The sequence below is a fragment of the Syngnathus acus genome, chromosome 15 (genome assembly GCF_901709675.1).
Source record: "Syngnathus acus chromosome 15, fSynAcu1.2, whole genome shotgun sequence".
Taxonomy (NCBI): domain Eukaryota; kingdom Metazoa; phylum Chordata; class Actinopteri; order Syngnathiformes; family Syngnathidae; genus Syngnathus; species Syngnathus acus.
The window spans coordinates 7,057,991-7,079,925 of NC_051100.1; the positions used below are offsets into that span (position 1 = coordinate 7,057,991).

Here is a 21,935-nt window from a genome sequence, read left to right on the forward strand (position 1 = left end):
ATCAATGGTGTTGACAGACAGGGTGGACGCCTAACCCGGAATTCTATGAAAGGCATACAGCATTTCTAACTGGATTTTACAAATCCTATTGATAGAGCATGGTCTTGAACATTATTGCTATTTTCTTGATTCTTTCGCTAGAAAGCTTTAAAAAAAAAAAAAAAAAAACGCAGCTAAAAAAATCTTGGGTTCCTGCTAGAAAGAATGATTGCGATAATTGTAATGCAAAATGGGCTTCCATTCATCCCTTCACATTTATGAACTAAGAGCCTCTTTTTATTTATTTTATTTTATTTTATTTTTTTACCTGTGCAGTCAGGATTATGGCACTCTCTGCTTTCTGCCCAGTGACCGCGACACTCCGATCCCCCATGTGCAGCCGCCGAGCACTGCCTGGTCCTCTGCTGAGTGCCGTTGGCACAGGTCACTGAGCAATCGCTCCAAGAGCTCCACTCCTGCCACTGTCCATCCACTGAGGCACCAGCCACAACACAATACCGCATGTCGCAAGTGATGGAAGGAAAATAAATAATAAATAGATAAAAAGGGCAGACAGAAATGGAAGGAGATTTAGAATAAAATCCAGAGGGGTAGAAATGTATTAGGCAATGTGAGTACTTCCGAAGGACTAGACCACAGCTTTACTTTGATATGATGACTGTCAAGGTGTTCAAGACTATTTAATGCTGTCCATACGGAGGACAAGATCAACTCCCAACAGGGCATAGGCAAGCATTATTGTGAAGTCAAAAATAATGATCAGCACTAATATGACTTTGATGCCAGCAGAATATTATTGACGATTCACAGGGTGCGGAAAGTACTACAGTAGAAGCTTAAATGCACCGCAAACCCTGGATTGATTCAGCTTTGTTCTCATGATTGATTGCGGCACGATTATATGCATAAAAGCTCAACTGCTTCTATCTTTAGCACGTTTTACTCTTTGCTAATTGTAATTGCATTGAAGATTTTACCCAGACAATTCCACCAAAAAGGGATTGACTGTTTTAAGCGATTTAATGGGTTGCTGAGTCAGATAAGCTATTTTGTCTACCTTGTTTATTGTAATACGTTTTTTCATTGACGTATAGGTCAATGTTATGGTAATACATAATTCCGTCGTTGTAAAACCACTTGAAGTATGAAAAGTGTGTGGTGAAGTAACAGAATTGTGTGAACTGAAAAAGCTGAGGCAACCCTAATTTGATTCAAAACATCAAAAATGATGCTCAAGAGTGCCATTTTCTAACGTTTGTCGAGTTATCTAGCAGATAGACGATACCTGGGCAAAGGGCTATGTTGCAAAGCTTAGTCTGTGTCTCAGGTCCGTCGCAGGCCCGGCCTCCGTGCTGTGGGGGCGCACACATCCTAGTCCTAGTGCGGTGACCTCGGCCACACGTGAATGAGCACAGACTCCACGGCGACCACTCCTCCCATACACCGTGCACTGCGGGCACAGAGAAGGTGTCAGGCCTGATCAATATCCCCTTCGTCGTGCCATTGCTTTAACGAACAATAATAAACTGCGCAAAGCCATCAAAAGAAATAAAATCAATCAAATGCAATTAGCTATTATTAAGATAGTAGATGAAACAATGAACAGATGGACAACGCGGGGTTTAATTCATAAAGCCTCGGGCGTAAGCGTCCGTCAATTAAGTATATTTGGCTATCATTATTTAACTTTTCAGGGTGAAGACTAATTAACGAAGCGGCACATAGACGAGAGAGATCACTGTTCCAGGTTGGTTTGAAGAGACTTCTTAAGTAAAGATGTGGTTGGCGTGTGGCAGGACAGCTTAATTTTGCAGTTTGCTAATTCTTGCTTAGTTGACTGCAAAAGATTTGGTTGATTGGGAACGACAATGGTCTCTGCAAATCTGTCACTGCAATAACGTATCAATAAATATCATGCAACAGAAAGACTGTAACTCTGTTCCCTCACTTTTGAAAAAAGCGGTCATGTGCTGTAAATAATCTTTAATATGTATCAGATTTCATGCAATCAGTATTAAGGTAGGTTTTGACATCAGGCGCGCAAACGATGCAAAAAATGCTCCCAAGATAGGCAATTATTTCGTCTTTAAGATCAGTGTAAGTCTCAGATGGTGCTATTTTATTTTTGCATCCTCAAGATGCACTACTGCAACAATTGTTCCTCAATATTTTAAGAAAAAAAATCAGACAAGTAAAACGGCAATCGCTAGTGAGTGAGCACCCACTTTATTTCATTTTTCTTTTCATTGCATGCCTCCTCATTAGTTGAGTTTTAAAGGACAAAAGTGTTTTGTTCTAACTTTCTAATTTTACACAGTAGCTGGCAAAATATGTTGTTTGCAGTGAAATTTAATTCAGCATCTACAGCTGACAGATGGCAACTTCCTCCTCAAACTACAGACTGTGTTTACGATTGGTTCAAAGTTTTACTTTGGAAAGTAAAATATGGAAATCCGAGCAGCAGACTTACATTAGTTCACGTCTTGCTTTGACACCGGATAATTAATAGCAAAAGCAAACCTCTGTGGCCTTATACAATTTAGATCACCTGCAAAAAGGGTTACAATGTATTTTGTATTCTGAATATTTGCAAAATATACACCAGTCGGACTGCTGTCATTCAGACCGATGTATACACCAAAGGGTTGACTTGAAGCTAGATTCTAAAATAAGTTTCTTTTTCTATCACTTCTTATCGGAACATTGCTCTAAACAAATCTAAAACTTGACCAGTGACCTGGAACAGGCAACGAATAGATTTATGGGTAGAAAGTACACTGCCCCGACCTTGGCGATTGCCCGACACAAGGCTGCTTTGTAGATGTAAAATGAATTGAACAAAGGCAATCGTTATATCTCAGGATCAGTATTGGGTTATTTGTATCTTAGGAAGAAACTGATTGTTCCTGCAAAGCATTAGTCTCAGTCCCCTGCCTCTGGCCAACGCTTTGATGCGCCAAACTAAAAACATGAAAAGTATAAATGAACACAATGTCTATAATATCTGCATTTGTATCACTGAGGTTTTTTGTGACCACTTTTTTTTTTTTTTAAATATAATGCTGCAGCGTAGCAAATGTTTTGAGGCTACCCAATAGAGAGACCGGCCTGTGAACTTGATAGACCGGTTCATAAATTTGCAATTTAGCAAAAGGAAATAGTTGTGTTTGTCACTCAATGAATTACTTCGAACACCTTGAATTATTTCTGCCGTTTGATTACGAAAACCAGTGCCTTCATCACATATAAAACATTATCAGATAGTCTCATTTTTTTCAGAATTATAACTTCAGGAGGCTTTTCAATTTGTTTCTTTAATAAAAAAGATTAGATTCAGCAGCGGGATCATTATTCTCACAATTGCACATAGGTGGTGGGGGGGGGGCTAGAAATGGTAAGACCACAAACCTCATTCACTTCGCTGTTGTTCAAAAGTACTAAAAATTCATGGGTATATGGAGTTTTTAACTATAAATGTCAAATATTCACTGACATTCTGTCAAGAAAAGCTGCCTTCAAAATAGACCCAGGTAATATGAATTCTGTTTAAAAAGAGGAGGTTTAAAAAGAAAACTCAAAAACCTTGATGGATGACTTATATTGACTGAATGACATGAGTCACATTAAAACGGGGGAAAAAAGAAAAAAAAAAAGAAACAGAGGCGCCAAAGATGCCATTTTCAATATTGATATTTCATTAGTATTAATGATCGATCAACATATTTTTACATGCAAAAAGCAATACATTTAATTTTGGCATACGCCGGGTTGGGTACTGTACATGGTTCTACGTTGGCATGCAGAAATATGAGATGTTTTTATTATGAGTCAGTTCATTTGATGCATAAATTAATATCTAGAAAAAAAAAAAACAGTTGGACGTTTGCTTGGAAGGTTAGTGACTCAACCCTCACAAGACGCAAATATAGATGAGTTTTATATGAAGCAACAAAACAGCAGAATAGGTCAGAAGACAAATATTGATTTAGACATTTGAAAATTACAGTTATGGTCTTTTCTTCACACTCGCTGTGTGTGAAGAATATAAATCACTTTACAATTTTGTTTATCTAACTTTTTAATAAGGAAATAATGTTCTGGATTCATAATTGGCCAAAAAATCAAAAATACATGAACTGGAAGGAATTTCCAATTCCACTATGTGGTTATTATTTATATTTCTTTTTCAGGTCAATCCAAGTCCTTAATACTGTTAGATCCCAACAGAAGTCATTCTAGAGCTGGCTTTCACTCAGCTGTTATTTGAAATGATTCATTCTGTTTCTCTCGCGCAGTAAGAACATGGACCCTTTAGAACACAGGTGTCAAACTCAAGGCCCGGGGGCCAGATACGGCCCGCCACATCATTTTATGTGGCCCGCGAAGACAAATTGTGCATCAAATTTGTATGTCATTAATAGAATTGAAAATTGTCTTTACTTTTAATATCTTTTTTTTAAAATATTTGACCAATTTTTACTCGTCTGATTTGAAAACGAGTTATTTGTCAGTTTGTTTTGTAGCTTTTACTGTATATAATATGAGGTGCTCATACATTTATTTGGGTTGACAGTCATAATGGCCCTCCGAAAGAAGCTATGACTACAACGTGGCCTGTGAAAAAAATGAGTTTGACACCCCTGCTTTAGAACATACAAGCCAAATTCCCACTTACATGTGCTGTATATAAAATTAAGTTCCATTCATCCCAGATTTGTATGTGTCGAAAATGTCTCTCCTTGTATTCAGAAATAGGCCACTCTACACTGTTGGATACATTTAGACACATAATTTAACAGCTCCATCAAACCCCTTTATCAAGCGGTGAAATAATTTCCACATCAAATCACAGTACAAGGCTGCGTTCACACTTGTCTGGTTTAGTTGGGTGAAAACCAACTGTGGATGCGATTGCTCTGCTGGTACTGTTCATTTGGTCAAATGTGGCAAAGAAGCGGCTCCGCGATGTGAACTTTGGTGCGGAACAGTTCACTTCAGTTGAAGTGTGAAGACTATATTGAAAAAAGACAGCCACTGTTAAAATGACAGCATAACATTCTTGACATGAAAATGACCAGGTGCTGAAATGGCTATGTATCAGTGCCGGTTGATGGAAGCTTTTCATAACATTTCAATTGATTAAAAAAAACATAATTGCTATCTGCAACCCAACGGGTAGCTTTTGTTTATAGGTGAAGCGGACCAAGTGTGCATGCACTCTCTTTTTTTTAATATAACTTCGTTTTTCAAAAAGTAAACATCTCAAGTTGAGCTGCTCACATGAACACGGTGTCCAAGAAAAACCACAAAGACAAACACTGACTCATCCGACATAATCAAAGAACTGGACCTCACGCAGCAGGACCACCAGGACTCCTAACAGCTTCACAGCTCAAGCCGTGAGAATTATACACAGTTACCCCCTAAGTGAACCATGAACTTCTCATCAAATGTGATTCCTGCCCTTGTACATTTTTGTTTGCTTTTGTTGTGCCACCACCAGTCCAAAACATATTAGTGTTTGGTATGTTTGCACGAAGTAGATCATATTTTAGCTCATTTGTTCTGTGATTGCCTCTATTTGTACTGGAAGAACATTTGAATTATTCTTGAGCATGAACAAGTGCCTGATAAAAAGACGTGATGACTCATTTGTCATATTATTTGTTCTGGTTTAGGTTGAGGGCTTGTGGGGTGGAAGGTGTGCTTTATGAAACGCAGCCGAGCTATTTTTGAGTTTCCCCTGATAATCTTCAAGGAAATGACGCAGATGTTTTATCAGTCGCCGCGCCGTGCAGAATCAAGCGTCATTAAACCATTCTGCTGCGGATGAAGTGCCTTTTTGTTATATGGTGAAATCATAGCGGTGATAATGACAAAAAGAACCACACATTCACAAAATAACTGGAAAGAAAACACTTGATTAGGAGCGCTTAAAATGATGATTATAATACGTTGCAAGACACATTCCGATACAACACATTTCCTGCCATTTCAACAACAAATGAGTTAAAAAAAAACATTCAAGAATCTGCGGCTAACACTACCTGGACAAGGGGCAGTGTTATTGCAAACCCTTGATTCTCTTAAAGGGCCGCTGCAGTGTGTTCCGTATGGTGAGACACATGTTCTTGTTCGCACCTGCGACCCTTGACCGCATGTTACAGAGCAAGAGCTCCACTGGGACCACTCCTCTGCACTTGATTCACCTGTATGGGAGAAGGGTGACACTAGTTAAATGCAGCAATATGGTCTTGGGGGGGGGCGCGGCTAAGGAGTGGCAAAGTGGGCAGTAAAATAGGGCGAGGCCAAAGTTAGCCGTTATTCAAGTGGCAAGTTTTAAAGGCACCCAATTGTTCACTACACGATTTTTGTTTTTGTGATCTTTGTCAAATAGGTAATGGATTGTTTTGACAGCAATCACTAAGTAAGCATATCACTTCAAGTCATAACAAATGTGTATTTATACAAAGATCACAAAAAAGTGGGTATCAAAAATTTAACAGTAAACATTGTTGCATTCGAACGTTCTTTCAGTTCATCCGTATAAATTTTGCAAGCATTTCAGTGAAACAAAACATGTTGAAAAAGCAAGGTAAAAAAACACCATAAATAAATAAAACTTCATAAGATGATGGTGACATGCAAGGATGATGACATCTGATAAAACAAAATGGAAACTGTGAAGGGGGTTAGTTAAGAGGTGGGAACTGTGTATTGCCCTGCACTGCAGCAAAAACATTTCCTTGACATAAGTAGTATTTGTACACTTTCTTGTTACCAATAAGTTAAAACTCGATTGCAGTTGATAACCCCCAAAATGATGAGTCCCTGTAAAAATAAAATAAATAACATTAAATTTGTTCTGTGTTGTAGGCCTTTTAGCCAACTGTGGGTTTTATTATTGTTTATATTTGAATTACTACTGATGCTGTTAATTAAAGTCATCAAATTAAAATTATTAAGAGATAACAGATTCACAAAAGCCCACATGGGACCCAAACAGCAGCATATTTATGTCACCAAATGTACAACAAAATGCCTCGTACGCAATTATTATTATTCTTTTTTTTTTTATGTAATCATTTTATCTGAGGCTTAATGAAGGCAAGTGATCGCTTTAAGCACCCTATGCTCCTTACCACATAGCATACTAACATAAATCGATTCAGCCAATTAGGTATCAGAAAACTGCAGCTAGATTTGGAGATTATAAAATAGACTGGAAGGTGGATCAATTTGTTAAATGAGGCAGCACAGGGAATGTAAATAATGAGAGGATGAAGAACAAAGAAGCACTCCAATAACACACCTCGACAGGGATGCGACATCGAAAGCGTGTGTTACAAGTCTTGATGAGTTGGATGTTAATTTTGTGAGATGGTAGGTTGCAAATTAAAAAGGAAATGGACAGTGTTTAAAAGGTGTTAAACAAACAGCAATGTGAACAGAACAACAAATGGTAAACACTTTCCCAAAGCAAACAAAGAACAAAACTCTCCAGAGGAAATAACCCACTAATAAACTAAATACTACTTTTTTTTTAAAATAAAATTAACTTTAATTATAATATAACATGAGAATGAACTCAATATTTTACCTTGGCATTTTATGGTTGACTTTACTTTGCTGTTTTGATTGTTAAGCTCCACTCAAGTCACATTATGTCTTCATTTGTCAGTCATTTGGCATTACATTTATTATAAATTGGAGAAAACAACTACATCTGGGCCTGTGTTTTAAAATTAGTATTCTGTGAGTACACTGAATTTGTAAACATCTAAATGAAAATATATTAACCATACCCACATTCCTGTTCCATGTTCAAAGTTAATCATAAATAAATGAAACGTGCCTTATTATCTCTTATGTAGTCATCGAGAATGGGTTGGGAAAATAATAATAATAATAATAATAATAATAATAATAATAATAATAAAAATAATGATAATAATAATGCAAAACATTTCCACTCAAGAAGGTGCAGTACAAAGAGAGAGCATGCATGATGAAATTAAGTTTAGTTAAGAAAATAAAATAGGGAAATATAACTATCATATTACCAGTTTGTGCCATAAATTTAGCAGATTCAGCTTGCTCCTGCAGGGCCTTTGTGTCATGAACTGATCTTGGCCGCTGACTTTTTACTGTATGCTCTCCGATCATTCCATATTCTATGAGACAAAATAGAGGTTGATATGAAAAGCTAGGCTTAGACAACAAACTTATTACATACTTTTTGGTCAGGATGTTGGGAACAAACGCAGTACATGGCTCGAAACAAAGACCACACATGTTTGTATTTAATCTGTCCTTCACTCAAGGGCATAGAACAATGCAACAAATTTAAGGCTGAAGTCAAATTATTAATTGAGCTTGTAATCAGAGTGTCGACACATTGCAAACATGCAAATTAACTCACATCGCTTTTACTTGACTACCACGTCAATCAAACCGACAGCCCGCCCACCCGCATAACCAGGAAAAAAAAAGAAACCAAAATGAAAGTAAGATGTGTAAGCTGTAAGAAAGCCACAGAGGAGGGGGTCATGGACATAGCATGCGATTGATCCACAGTTTCCTCTATTGTTTCATTTCATTGTGCCGGACTCGGGCCAAATGAATATATTGTATTTTGAGCGAATTACTCACTTTGTCTTCAACACAGGGACAAAGTGATGACAACACGGACAAAAGTAATAGTTTTCTCATCTACCACTCTAATAGCTACCCAATAAATGTCTGCTTATCGCAAAGGCAAATTTGTTTAAGTGGAAGATAAGAACCTTTGTCAGTGCGATCCTCTGTGATATACTCATTCCCAAATGTTGAACAGGTGATGAATAATAAAAATAAAAGTCACACAATCACATTGCTATTGCTTATTGCTGTCATCGGGCGGAATCCTCATACCTCCAAAATTATCATTTCAAGAAACCAAAAAACTGCATTTTTGTTCCACCATTTTCATCCTCAAAGAGAACACGCCATTTTTACGCCGTTAGTCAATTTGTTGAAAAAATAAAATAGTGGTTTGAACAGTAATATTGATTTTTTGAAAAAAATATACAATATACACAATTTGTGACAAAGGAGCCCGACACCAGAGCCATATTAGTAATTCAGGCAGTCATTAAAAGGGAGAATTTTCCATATACACCAAAATATAGTCTAATTCCTAATAGCTTAAAACTGGAACACACTTGCTCAACCGTGGGTGTCAATGAACGCCCCCATGGAAATAATTTATGGATGGAAAAGGTTGCAACAAAAATGTAGCCATTTATATAATTTATTCAAACAGGGCTGTTCCATATAAGGTTCGACAGATTACACAAAAGTATTATTATTAATTCAAAGGTGCTTGTTTCTTGTCTTTTGAATTCTGTAGCGTTACTGTTTCTCAAATGATCCATAATTGGCTAGTGAGTTTGAAGTTATAGTGATTGTTTAGTCTTCATTCTATTCATTCAATGACAATTAACTTCTTTAGTTGTTACTAAACTACTCAGTCTACTGAACATTGGGTCAAGTCCTAGAGGCAATTACCGGTATGTGGTTTAAGTCATGCTTAAATATAACCGTCACGTGATTCACCACATATGTGACATTTTTAATCACACTTTTGTGATAATATTACAACTGATGGCCTCGCTTTAGATTCAAAGATGTTTGATTGGGCGGTGTGAGAAAGGATGAAAAAAAAAAAGAAACAATAAAAGTACAGAAAAAGTAATTCTATTGTGATATTAATTCAAGTCAGTGTGGAGAGGACAGATTACGATCATTTGTTAGAAGCACGGTGAAATAAAGCGCTTGAACTACATTACTAGAGCAGAAAGCATTAAAATGTGACTCTTGAGACAATGCTATCTTCAAGTAGGGAGAGCTATTTAGAGCTATCAAATGTCTGAAATTGAACTTAAAACTCATGTATCTTCATTCAAGATTATTGAGGAATAAAATTGTTGGCATCCATCAAACATCAGATTTGATCAATATAGAAATCCATCATGGTTATTTTATATCTTTAGATGAGATGAATCATTGACTTGAGCAGGCCTGCATATTATCTAGCATGCATGACAGATTTCTTTTTGAAGACAGAATAAAAATAAAATACTTTTTCTTGCTGCTACAATGAGTCAGCAAAGTATTCGGAAATGGCAATATTTTTCTTTTGACTCTAAATAAATTGTTTGTATTTTTTCCCCTTGAACCAATGAAGAATATCCAGCAACAACCCCACTTGAGTTTGGATTATTTTTACCCTGGGAAGCAAATGTTCTCATTTTTAAAGAATCCAGTTAGGACTCAGGATCATACAATAGAGAAATAATGCTGTAAACAGCCATACCTCAAGTTTCTATCGACTTGACATCAACAAATCATTAGAGGTTTGGGAATGAGATTAGGCTATTTTCAGCTAAAGCGTGTTGCTCTCAATTTCTGAAAACTGATTGGTTGACCTCCATAAATCACACTGCTTAGCAGATTCATCTTATCTCTGTAATCATTTTGAAAAGGAATATCATGCTTTTGCATCCGTTTGATTCTTAAACTGGTCCCTCAGGGTTAGATTTGCCTCGATTCTGAATATGAAACAAAGAAAGGAGCTGACAATGGGCAAGTCTTGTCCCATGATTTAAGTTGAATCTGCACCATAACCACACTTGTAACTCAAATCATCTTAACACAAATGATTACTTGTGGCCACTGGGCTGTGACTGAACAGGAAAGCAGAGTTCGAATTTTGAGCTGCCATCATGGTTGAGTTTCATCCATGCCAACTATTCCAGTGAGCCTGATTTGTAGAGCTCAGGAGCTTTTTGGAGCCGTCGCAGCTCAGCGATGCTCTCAGGCCTAATTAGCGTCCATATTTACAAAGATATTCCAGCATGATTTAATTAATGTCCCACAACTGATTCTGTGCCGTATACTTGACAAACAAGTCAAGATGTATCACACGGTCCAAATTCCCAATGTTAATGATTTTTATCGGTATTCTGGCTTTGATCAACTACATGTTGGGAATTTGAGGCTTAAAGCATCAGTGGTGATCCTGCCAGCCACATCTCTACTGTATGGACGTGTTCCATGTGCAATTATTTTCGCAGGCTGCCTTGTGTCCAATGACTGATGGATCTAACCTTGTTTGTACTGCAGACCACTGGCAGCAAGGGTGCTACCCGGGGAAAAAAAATCTCACCCCTCTATGTTTATGCAGCAAATTTAATATATTGCTTTTTAGGACCCCTGTCAGTCATCTGTCCTTAGCATCACTCCCCTTTCACGGTAGCACTGGCTGGAAGTAGCTCCTATTTGTTACCCTTGATTTATTCCTGACCAGCCATCTCAAACGGGACTCTTAATGAGTGGCACTTCATTACTGCTGCACTTTGAAGAGTTTAAGATCCCAAAATAGCGACAAGCGTTTAGTCCACGCAGACCAGAAAGAGGAATACCTCATTACTCAATGCTTGTCTTTGATCCACTTCCCAACAGCTGAGCTTAGGAGGCTGGCACATTGTAGTTGAATGTGAAGCTATTTTTGGCTTTGTAAGGGGCTTAAACCTGGTTTTAGAAAAGCTCTGACAATGGGGAATGGCAAGAATTAATTTTAAATGTAACCAATAGAAGGTTTATAAGGATAGGTATTGAGGATAAATTAATAATTACTATTGTATTTGTTTGTGTGTATCCATCCATTTATTTTCTACACTGTCTAGTTCAGGATCATGGGTGAGTTATAGTGCCCTTCTCTAGTCACTAACCAATCAGACGGCATATCAGGTCAACCACTTTCACACACACTCACGTTCAAAGCTGTAGGTCATTTCAAATATTTAATAAACCACACATGCTTGTCTTTCCAATTAAGTTGAAGTATCTGGAGAAAACCAACAACTTTTTAGTTTAGCTAGTGTTTAGTCACTAGCCAATGAGACGGCACACAGGTCAACCACTTTCACACACACACTCACCTGTGGGTAATTTAATATATAATATAATAATATATTTAATATACAAAACAAACTATGAAAATAGCAAATATACTTTAGATATGTTCTCCAACAGAACTTCATCAACTGTTTTTACACTTCACTTCAAAGCATTTTGGTTGTGCATTTTTATATTAAACTCACTTCCCTGTTAGAAAAAGCTGTATGAATTGATTTCTGATTCGCTATAATAATAATGAGTCATGTATTGGTAATGAAGAATGTTTCCCAATCAACATTTCAGTATCAGACTAGTTCATTGTACTTTATTGTACAGCTATTACAGAAACATTTTAATTCTGGCACAACCTGAAGGATGGACCCCAGAAGACGTTAAAAATAAAAGAGTCAATTTGTCCTTCATTAAGAAAATGAGGGGGTTGCGCTGAATCTGAAAATGATCATCATATTATCCGTCATATTTCTCCCGCCATCTGTTTGCTTGCTCTTGACTCCTCTAATGACTGAGATTGCAGCCAAATTAGAATTCAGTGCAGCCGCCAATGCACCTCATTGAAAAGGATGTGAACTCTCCTAAAAACAAGAAAGAATTCAGAAAGACACTGAGAGAATAGTGTGTCGTAAGCAAGCTTAATGCATTTTCTTGCGCTGATATGCAAACAATGAGCGGCTGCCTAAGAAAGAATCCTAAAAATCATTTGCAGCCCATATCCAAATCACCAGGTTATTGAGCAGTACCGCGCTGGGCAACCTAGATGGAGCTCTGACGTTATCAAAGCACTGCATCAAGAAGCCCTGTTGATGCTATAAGCAGATGACCCCCCCCCCCCCCCCCACACACACACACACGCGAGTCATGCAGGCTTTGGCGCTTTTGTTTTCATATCGCTTCAATTCATCCAAACAAGCATAAATTGAATCTTCGCTGCTGTTGAAAGCCACAACGTTAAATGCATACCAAGCATTATACTCTAACAATGTACCACTGTGAAAACAACTATTTCATAATAAAAGGTTGGATTAAATAACAGGGAAACTGAACATATCACCAGCAGCAAATGGAAGATCCTCCCTTTCCGTTTCATCTCCCCCCTAAGATTTACCCTCTGCATGATAATGCCAGGCGTGTATTGTGATTTCAGTTACGCTGCATGATGCTATCAGAAAATGGATCGGCCTATGGAACGTTTTCAAGAGAAAGCGATGCCAAGCTTGCAGCTTATAACTAGCAAGATCCTCAGCTTTTTTTCCCCCCAAAAAAGTGTGCTGAACCACCCATGGGTAAAATTGCCGCCGCTGCAAGGCACAACTGAAAAGGACTACTGTGCACTGACAGAAACAAGTATGGAAGCAGATTACTAATGAAACCGACTGGGATCACCACGGCTAATTCTGAAAATACGCGTATAATAGTATACTGCATTGGATACTTATATTCAGGATTCTTTTGTTTCGGGTGTCGGGTAATGGTGTTATGATTTGAAAGTTTATAATTATCCATCCATTTATTGTTTATCGTTTGATTAATATTCTTGTATTCATCCTGCAGTTCAATGGCAACCAATCCAGAGTGTAACCCACCTCTTGCACAAACGTCAGGTGGAATAGTTTCCAGCTCGATGACAGGATAGATGGATAAACATTGTTGTCATCTGCTATTTAGTTACTGTGGTGTATTGGTCACTGGCGGAGCTACGCTATTTTTTTCCTTGGGGGGGCTGTGGGGTGGCCAAACAATTATCAATGGGTCCCAAAAAAAAAAAAAAAAAAAGCAAAGATTTACAAAGCCCAAAAAAATTTCAGAAAATGCTGATAAACATCCATTATGTGTTCCCTAAATTGGACGAGGGGAAATGTAGAAACAAATATTCGGGGGGAATCTTATGTATTGATATGAAACCATAATACTACACTTCCTCCTTGGTGGAGGTCTTCGCTTCCTTTCACATTAAACATCATTATGGTAGTTTTTTTAACTGGGTGAAAACATACAGGAAATGTCCGAGCAAGGAGACGTCGAGCTAGCAGCTCTTGGCATCAATGTGGAAACACACAAGCCCAGTAGATGACCTGGCACTAACACACACACACACACACGCACACACACACACACACCGCCAAGCTCGATGCCACCATGCCAGCAGTGCATCTGTCAAGTGAGAAACATGACACATTTTTATAGCACCTTTTGCATCCACCGCCAGTTTTTAGACAGCATATCTTGTCCTTTTCTGAGCTATTTTGCTTGGCATGCCAAGTAGTGACCTTGGTTTAATAGAGTCATAGTTTGCGCACTCATGGAAATTCCCACATGTCCGAACTGAAGATAGACATCAGAAATAAAAAGAAAAAAGCGCAAAACACAATACGGGCATTTTCACCTTTAAGAGAGAATGGATGACCACATTGTGAAGCAGGATAAATCATTTCCAACAAGCCCCAAATGAGACTTTCATAATTCATGCTGTCAGTTTTTCCACGGCTCCAATCATGTCTCCTCCTTTTGGAGCGGTAAAACCCAGAGCTTCAGACTGCCACCCTGCATCTATCAGCGTAGGGAACATTGTGTCATATGCAAGTTAGTCATGAGCAAGATGCCTGCAACATGCCCTGTCTTGGCTCATTGACTAAGCTCATGTTAAAGCAAATACCCTCTCAAAAATAATTACAAGGACACAGTGGTGATGCTGAAAATGTCCTTAGACAAGAGCACAACAGCGGCGGGATGGGATTTTTATTTAATAGATTCTGATACCGAGTTGGGGAGCATCACATCACATTTATAACACTTGTTTCATGGATATGCATGGCTGCACTGGACTCTATTTGCTTTGTCCATGCATTATTGAGTCATTTTTTTTGCTTGACTCCTTTTAAAAGACAACATTTATATCATTTCCTGATATTTATATGTCATGCTAGAAACAGTTTAGGACTTTTCTAATCATATTTTTGATAATAATATAGTATTTCCCACACCCGCGTCATCATTTTACTCTGATTTTCAGTTTAGTCCTGTCTTTTTATCATAAGGATACTTTATGCTAGTCTTTTTTTTCTTCAAGAATACACAAAATGCATTTAAATGTTGCCTGAACCTTGATATTCAAGACAAGACAAGGTGATATTCCGATTATAAATATACAGTGTAATGATCATGTCACACTCAAAAGTGAAGATTTATAGAAGCCTGCACCGTGACAGCTGCTCAAGACAACATGTTGTCAGTTTGAAGTTGGATGTTAATTGACTATAAAGCCATATATTGAAACTCCTGGCTTTGGATAGTGTTCACTAGGGGACATTAATATCGACCTTTCAGAATGGATTGCGAATAAAAAACTCTATTTTACTGTTTATTGAGTATCTTTACACAATTGCAGTGTCAACTGAATGCAAAATATAAACGAAGTTCCTTCCTAATTCATTCCTGTGAGTGACACCAAGAATAATGTTTCTTGTTATCTTCTCCGGACATTAAGAACGGGTTCTCAAAACATTCATTTATGCAGATTGAAATGATCTCTGATGAGTAAGTAATAACTGACTCAGTGGGATTATTTGCTTAGATGTGCTTACAAAGCAGTGTTACGTTATCAAATAGGCATGTGCATGTAAGAAAGGAATTACATGATTAGATCAAGTTGCAGCATTCATTGACGTCATCTCTTGTCATCTCTTATGATTCATAATGCGATTGATCAGCCAAGTTGCTTTGTTGTATTTTGAGTAGCGCGCTGACTGAATTCGATGTAATCCCATCACAAGCACATCGTGACCTTGTGGCAAAAGAATGCATTCAAGTGATACCGCCTTAAAACATGTGGAAAAATGTATGAGAAGGAGTTGGAAATGAGTAATCCGTGAAAGCTTCTTGTTTTAGCGAGCAGGCGAGGCAGCCATGGGTGGCATTAGTATTGGGAATTAATTGTTTTTTAATGTGCACGTCTCCACGATGCAACGCCACAAAGCTATGCACCATTACTGCGGTCAATTAGCCATTCGACATTCTACTGTTGGCCCAGTGTATGGAATTGATTACCGCGTCAAAAGGATTCCCTGCAGTTACCATGTCTTGAATATAAAGCGTTATGAGGGAGAAAAAACAAACATGTTTAACATGTTTCAGGTCATTCAGATTACAGTTCACAATATAAAACCTAATTATCCCATATAGATGCACTTATACGTAACAGGATTCGCTTGTTACATATTTTTCCCAGTCAGCAGTCTTATAATTGGACAATAGTTTCTCATTAAAAAAAAAAAAAAACGGGGAAAATGCATTATTAACGAAATCAGTGTTTCTAAACACATGGTGCGCAGAAAACTATTGCCCCCCCACCAATCCCTAAGTGATCTGTGAAAAGGAGAAAGTTTTAGAAAGAAAATGTGAATTACAAACATAACTAAACCATATTGGATTAAACATATTTCATTCTGTGTTTGTTTTGGGGAATCTGTCTGAAAAGCTCTGAAAAGTTAACCTTGATACATTTTCTTTTGTGAAACACCCGCTTTGTCCATTTGGTGGACTGAAAAAAGCAGCAAAGAAGTACACAGACTAACCAAGGACAAATAGGGAGTTCTAAAAGCGCATGACATGGGTAGTCCCACTTCTTCTAGCAGAAAAGCATCTTTGAGTTATTCTGGGTTTGTGCTTATTGTTGTTGATGTACGTACATATCTGCTCTGTAACATGGTCCAATGTTCAATTCACTAAAATAAGCAGACATAAGATTGCCGTTACAGAAAGGCGTACTTTTAGGGCAATATTGACAGTATATGTATTCTTGAGTCATGAAAGCACTTCGAAATATTGATAGCAGTAAAATAAATGTGGCTGAAGACATTCAATCCCGACTAAATATGTTATTCATCTGCTTCTCTTGGGTTATTGTCCTCAACATATCCCCCGTATCGTATATATCTTCAATGCGAGTCAGGCCATCCTCCCGTGAGTCATCCTAATGAGAAACCCTATCCACATATAATTTTCCCTCTCATCAACAAAATGTGTGTGGTCGAAAAAGTCTTTTCATGCATCCCCTTCCGACAATCTAATTAGAATTTATTGAGACTAAAGTTAAACCACCAAAAGCTCAATTTTTGCTCTGAGCTTGCTCGTTAAAAGAGACCGGTGCATTAAATGGATAAAGAAATCATAATAATTCAGACTGTTCCTTTCACCTCATTATGGTATTCAGAGGCACTGATTAATGCACATTTTCTGGATTTCCTCCTCATTTTAAAATGGACCAGTGGTCACATAAATCAGCTGCATTCGCCCAGTAATTGAATCTCCATGGACATAAAAGGTCATTAGAGATGTTTTTTTGTGTGCCCAAGAAAGGTTGAAGAACCCTGATATCCTCAATGACAATTCTTTGACACAAACAAATTAATTAATGAAATAATAACTCATCAGGTGTTCGCAATATAATGCAAGGTCTCTTGGGTTGTTTACGTTTGGCTTATTTTGCAGCAAATTTGGCTGCCCCGCTGATTGCTGAGTCAAGTGTTTTTATTTACATCAGGCTCTGTGGTATAAATATCATCTGAAACACATTAGCAAGATTGCAATAGGGGGTGGGCAAACGTCATTAAATATACTTTCAGCAAACACCATTTGAGGCTGTGCCAGATTACGAGCTGACATGAATGACGGATTGATCCGAATAAAGTTGACAGTCTGTAAGATCAGTGTGCTCGGGCTTCTCATTTATTGGCTGTCTGAGAGACAAAGACTATTTTCGTGTAGCAGACACAGAAGAAGCCAATACCTAATGAGGGTCTAAGACAGAACTCTGATCCTTATAACATGGTGGAAGGGCAAATCATCTCCAATGAAAAGGAGGAAAAGGTGTTTGCAAGCTGCAACCTTTTCTTAGTAATGGTGAACCACAACTTTTCCTGTTCATTTGCACTCAACCCATCCAAATCTTGCAAATAAGAGACAACAATAATTACTTTTTGTCTTTCCATCACCAGATATATCAACGCGGAACCTTGAACTGCACAGAAGTGATACAATTTGGTGTTCAACCAACACACTGTTGAAAAATGTGTCTAAAGGATGAATTAGCAAAGCAATAAAATCATTTTAACCATAAAACAAAAAAACGGATTTGACTGCAATCAGAGAAACATAAGGAAGTGTCTTGAAATACTAATTCAGCACAAAGTTGCACGATAGATTTATGTGCCTTTGGCTGTGCAAGTCTCTAAAACTTTAAAAGTTAGACATATCCACATTCTTAATAGGCTTATAGGCTTATATAACATTATGGATTGGTTACAAGTTACACTGCAAAATATTTTATTGCTTGTTTCATTTCTGCCAATAAAAGAAGAAACTTGATACCTTCACACTAAGTTTGTTATTCTTTTTGTCAATGTGGAATTCACAGTGTGCTATCATTACCATAAGATCCTAGTATTTCTTTTACATAAACCAAAGAGCTGAATCATGACAGAATCCATTAAGAGACTCCTCATCAATCCAGGGAAACATTAAGCAGAGAGCTGAAAGAAAGTGGAAAAAAAATCTATTTTAATTTAAAAGCAGATATTACAAAAAAAAGTTGTTGGAAAGAAGAGGAGACAAGAGGGAATCTTGATTGGGTATTAAATATATATAAAAATGTGTCAACTATGCAACTGACAGACACTGTCTGCAGGTTTTTCATACCTGGATATACGTATATATGCGAGTACTTTGGTATATATTTTACTAACTTACCGTAAATATTGCTGAATTTAAATAGTCACATACTGTACGGTTAATTCATTCATTTGGTTTCATTCTTAAATACAGAATGAAATATATATTCTTTTATGTACTTGGGTGCTCGTATAGTCCAATTTGCTGCTGTAAAACATGACTCATAAAGGCTAATTCTATTTAGTACTTCAGTGGATGAATATGTAATATAATATTGATGATAAAAGAAAAAATATATATATATATAGATATATCTATATATAGATATATATGAAATTCAGTCCGGCATGATAATAAAGAAGTGTACATCTTTTCCTATAATATTACTTTTGAATGGTCAGTATACTTTGCATGTTTTCTTGTCTTGACACGTTGAACATGACTGTATTCATCATCGTAAATGCAACATGCTGCTACCAAGGCCACAGCACCAGACAGATACAAGCTGATTCTGATCTGATCTTGCAATAAGTCACCACAAATGAGCCCTTTCTTTTTCTTCTCTTTTTAAAACCGTCTCTGCCATCTGTGACTTGGCAGCATGTAATTAGTGGCCTCCCATGTGGTCAAAGTATGACCACTTTTTTTTTTCTTCACTTCAAACTCTTCATCACAAGTCATAGCTTTCTTTTCTCTGACTTCCCTTGAGCTTATGATAGATGCAGACGAAGTAATGCCCATGGGGAATATCACAAAAACTCAAATCAGCGGGAGATTTTCCTTCATTATCCTTTGCCTGCCGTGTCAGTCAATGCACTTTGGATGTAGCTTCGCTTCTAACTTTTCCTTTTTCCCTACGTTTCTCTCTTCTTTCTTTGTAGAGATGTGAGCAAATGACACCAGTACCACCATCCCATTATGGGAGAGTTAGAGTTCACCTCCTTGATTATAATGCTATTCATTTGCCTTTCAAACTGTCACAGCACTGTCAAGAAACTTTTCATGGCAGCCGGCTTTGAAACAACGGAGCAACGGAAGAAGAAAGAGCAACCGTAATGCGCAGTTTGATGTCAAGCAGCAGGGTGAAGCTTTGTCTGTGTGCGTGTGTGTGTCAGTCTGGAAACTCCTTATATGTTACAAATAGAAAGCAAACTTATTGTTTCTTTCGGTAACTACATGTGGTCAGCAGGATTGAAATTTTTAGAGAACTGATTTGAATGAAAGTGCAAATAAGCCTTACGGTATTCTATTTCTCTGCTGTTTGGGAATAGCCAGGAACAGACAACGTTTTGAATAAAAGTGCGAAAAAGCTTCACGTTATCCTATATCCTTTGGGAAAACCCGGAAACAGACCCTTTCTCATCACAAGTTTACATCATTCATTTTAATATGAGCCAATTTTTCTAGCTTAAAAGTAGCTTCTTAACATCGTGTATTGATCATTTAAAAATGTTGTTAAGTGCTTATCTTATATGATTGAACATTGTGTAGAAAAAAACTTAACCTGAAAGACCATTTGTATTTTATTTAGTCTTTTTTGGGGTATCATTTTTCCTAAATTTATTATTGATGTTAGAATTAATGACATCAATATCCTTACCCAGTGATGTACTAAAATAATATCAGAATAATGCAGAATAGTATGTATTTACATTTGCAACCTATAAAGTCCATTTCGGGAAACCTACAGCTCACCCAATGTGTTAACAAGCGATCTTAAATAGCCTCATAAAGCCGGAAGCTTTGGTTTCCAATCCTTAGGATTTCTTTCCAATTAATGGATTAACGCGGAACATCCATACCTTCTTATGAGCAATCAATACCAACATAAGAGAATTCAAACATCAACAGACTTGTATCTATATTTTTACATGCGATATGTTTAAATACTGGCGGCTCGATGGCGCACTGCTCAGCACGTCTGCCTCACAGTTAGGAGGGCGTGGGTTTGATTCCACCTCCGGCCCTCCTTGTGTGGAGTTTGCATGTTCTCCACGTCCCTGCGTGGGTTTTCTCCAGCCACTCCGGTTTCCTCCCACATCCCAAAAACATGCATGGTAGACTGATTAAGCACTCCAAATTGCCCCTAGGTGTGACTGCGAGTGTGGATGGTTGTCTGTCTCTATGTGCCCTGCGATTGGCTGGCACCGATGTCTCATAGGCTCCAGCACGTCCACGACCCCCATGGGGGTCAAACGGTAAAGAAAATGTATGGATGAATGGATGTTTATCCATCAGTAATGTGGTGCCTTCTAATCTATTCAAGAGCAACTCTGGTAAGGCAAGGGGAGGGCAAAGTGTGGCCTCAGTCAGAACAAGACTTCTTTTGTTTGCTACTTCACTGAGCATCACTGATGTTCTGCGGCGTCTGCTTGATGTAGCCACTGTCCAGGAAAATATCTGCTCATCATTGCCAAGTGAAGCAGGAATAGGCCTACTGTCGCCACTTTCCTTTCCACTTCGGCTACAGTTGAATGGTGGAGGCACATGGAAGATTAAAACACTGCCTAACGTGGGAATCGAGCCTTTTAGTCCTTTCAATCCATTTAGACTGGGAGGAGTAAATATCGAGTATCCTCCATATCACTTGAAAATTAAATCTAAGGATGAAGAAAAGAGAATCGTATGCTTAGTTCCTGTTACCAAGCAACCACAAAGTCAAAAATGTGCTCACTTTCCTGTCCAGATTCAAGGCAGGGTGGAAGTAGTGTGTGTCTGTGTGGGGGGCTCATTTTGGAAAAAGCCAGTTAAAGGGCCCAATATTGAGAGTGGGGACAGCGAATTAAGTATGAGTGGTGCTTGAAATTCCTTTAATGAGAGTCGGGCTCATTTTGAAGCATTAAATGCAATACACAAGTTGATGTGACTTGAATCAAGATGCAGCTGGCTGGTTGGGTTTGCTAAAGCAATTTGTGGGGAAAGGTGAAGCCAGGGGGAAAACGGAGGGAGTCATTTTCAATTAATTTTGCTGTGTAATCCCACTGATTTTTTTTTTCATGCAGAGGAATTATTTAAAATAAAATAAAAAACTGAAAAACCTTTTTCCACTTTGTTTTTACAAATATAGGCCACCCCGTTGATTTTAGATTCCTAGCTGTCTCTGGATAAATGTAAGGACATACGTTAAATCATTCATTTGTTATCTTGTGAACATTTAAAGACGACCTGGGTATTTTCAATGCTGATGCCATAACCATTTGAATGTTCAAATTATTCATGTGAGCTCATGTCGCTAGCCAAGGCTCTACCGCAGATTACAAGTGACTCATTCTTAACAATGCACACAAAGTTTTTAATTATAGAGTTAC

The 21,935-nt window shown here is 37.8% G+C and overlaps 1 protein-coding gene across 6 annotated transcripts in view; it reads right to left on the bottom strand.

The window, feature by feature from the left end:
• The window catches only part of adgrb3 (adhesion G protein-coupled receptor B3), an 86,558-nt gene that overhangs the window by 45,071 nt on the left and 19,552 nt on the right, over positions 1-21,935 (bottom strand). For 4 of the 6 annotated variants that reach the window (XM_037271022.1, XM_037271021.1, XM_037271020.1 and 1 more), the window contains exons 3-6: positions 8,064-8,174; positions 6,048-6,209; positions 1,286-1,450; positions 308-472 (exon numbers count right to left, since the gene is read on the bottom strand). The exons of 1 other annotated variant lie outside the window; for it this stretch is intronic. In XM_037271022.1, coding sequence (XP_037126917.1) covers positions 308-472; positions 1,286-1,450; positions 6,048-6,209; positions 8,064-8,174 — 603 coding nt within the window. The remainder of the gene's footprint in view (positions 1-307; positions 473-1,285; positions 1,451-6,047; positions 6,210-8,063; positions 8,175-21,935) is intronic. One more of the 6 variants, XM_037271024.1, reaches the window with a different exon arrangement.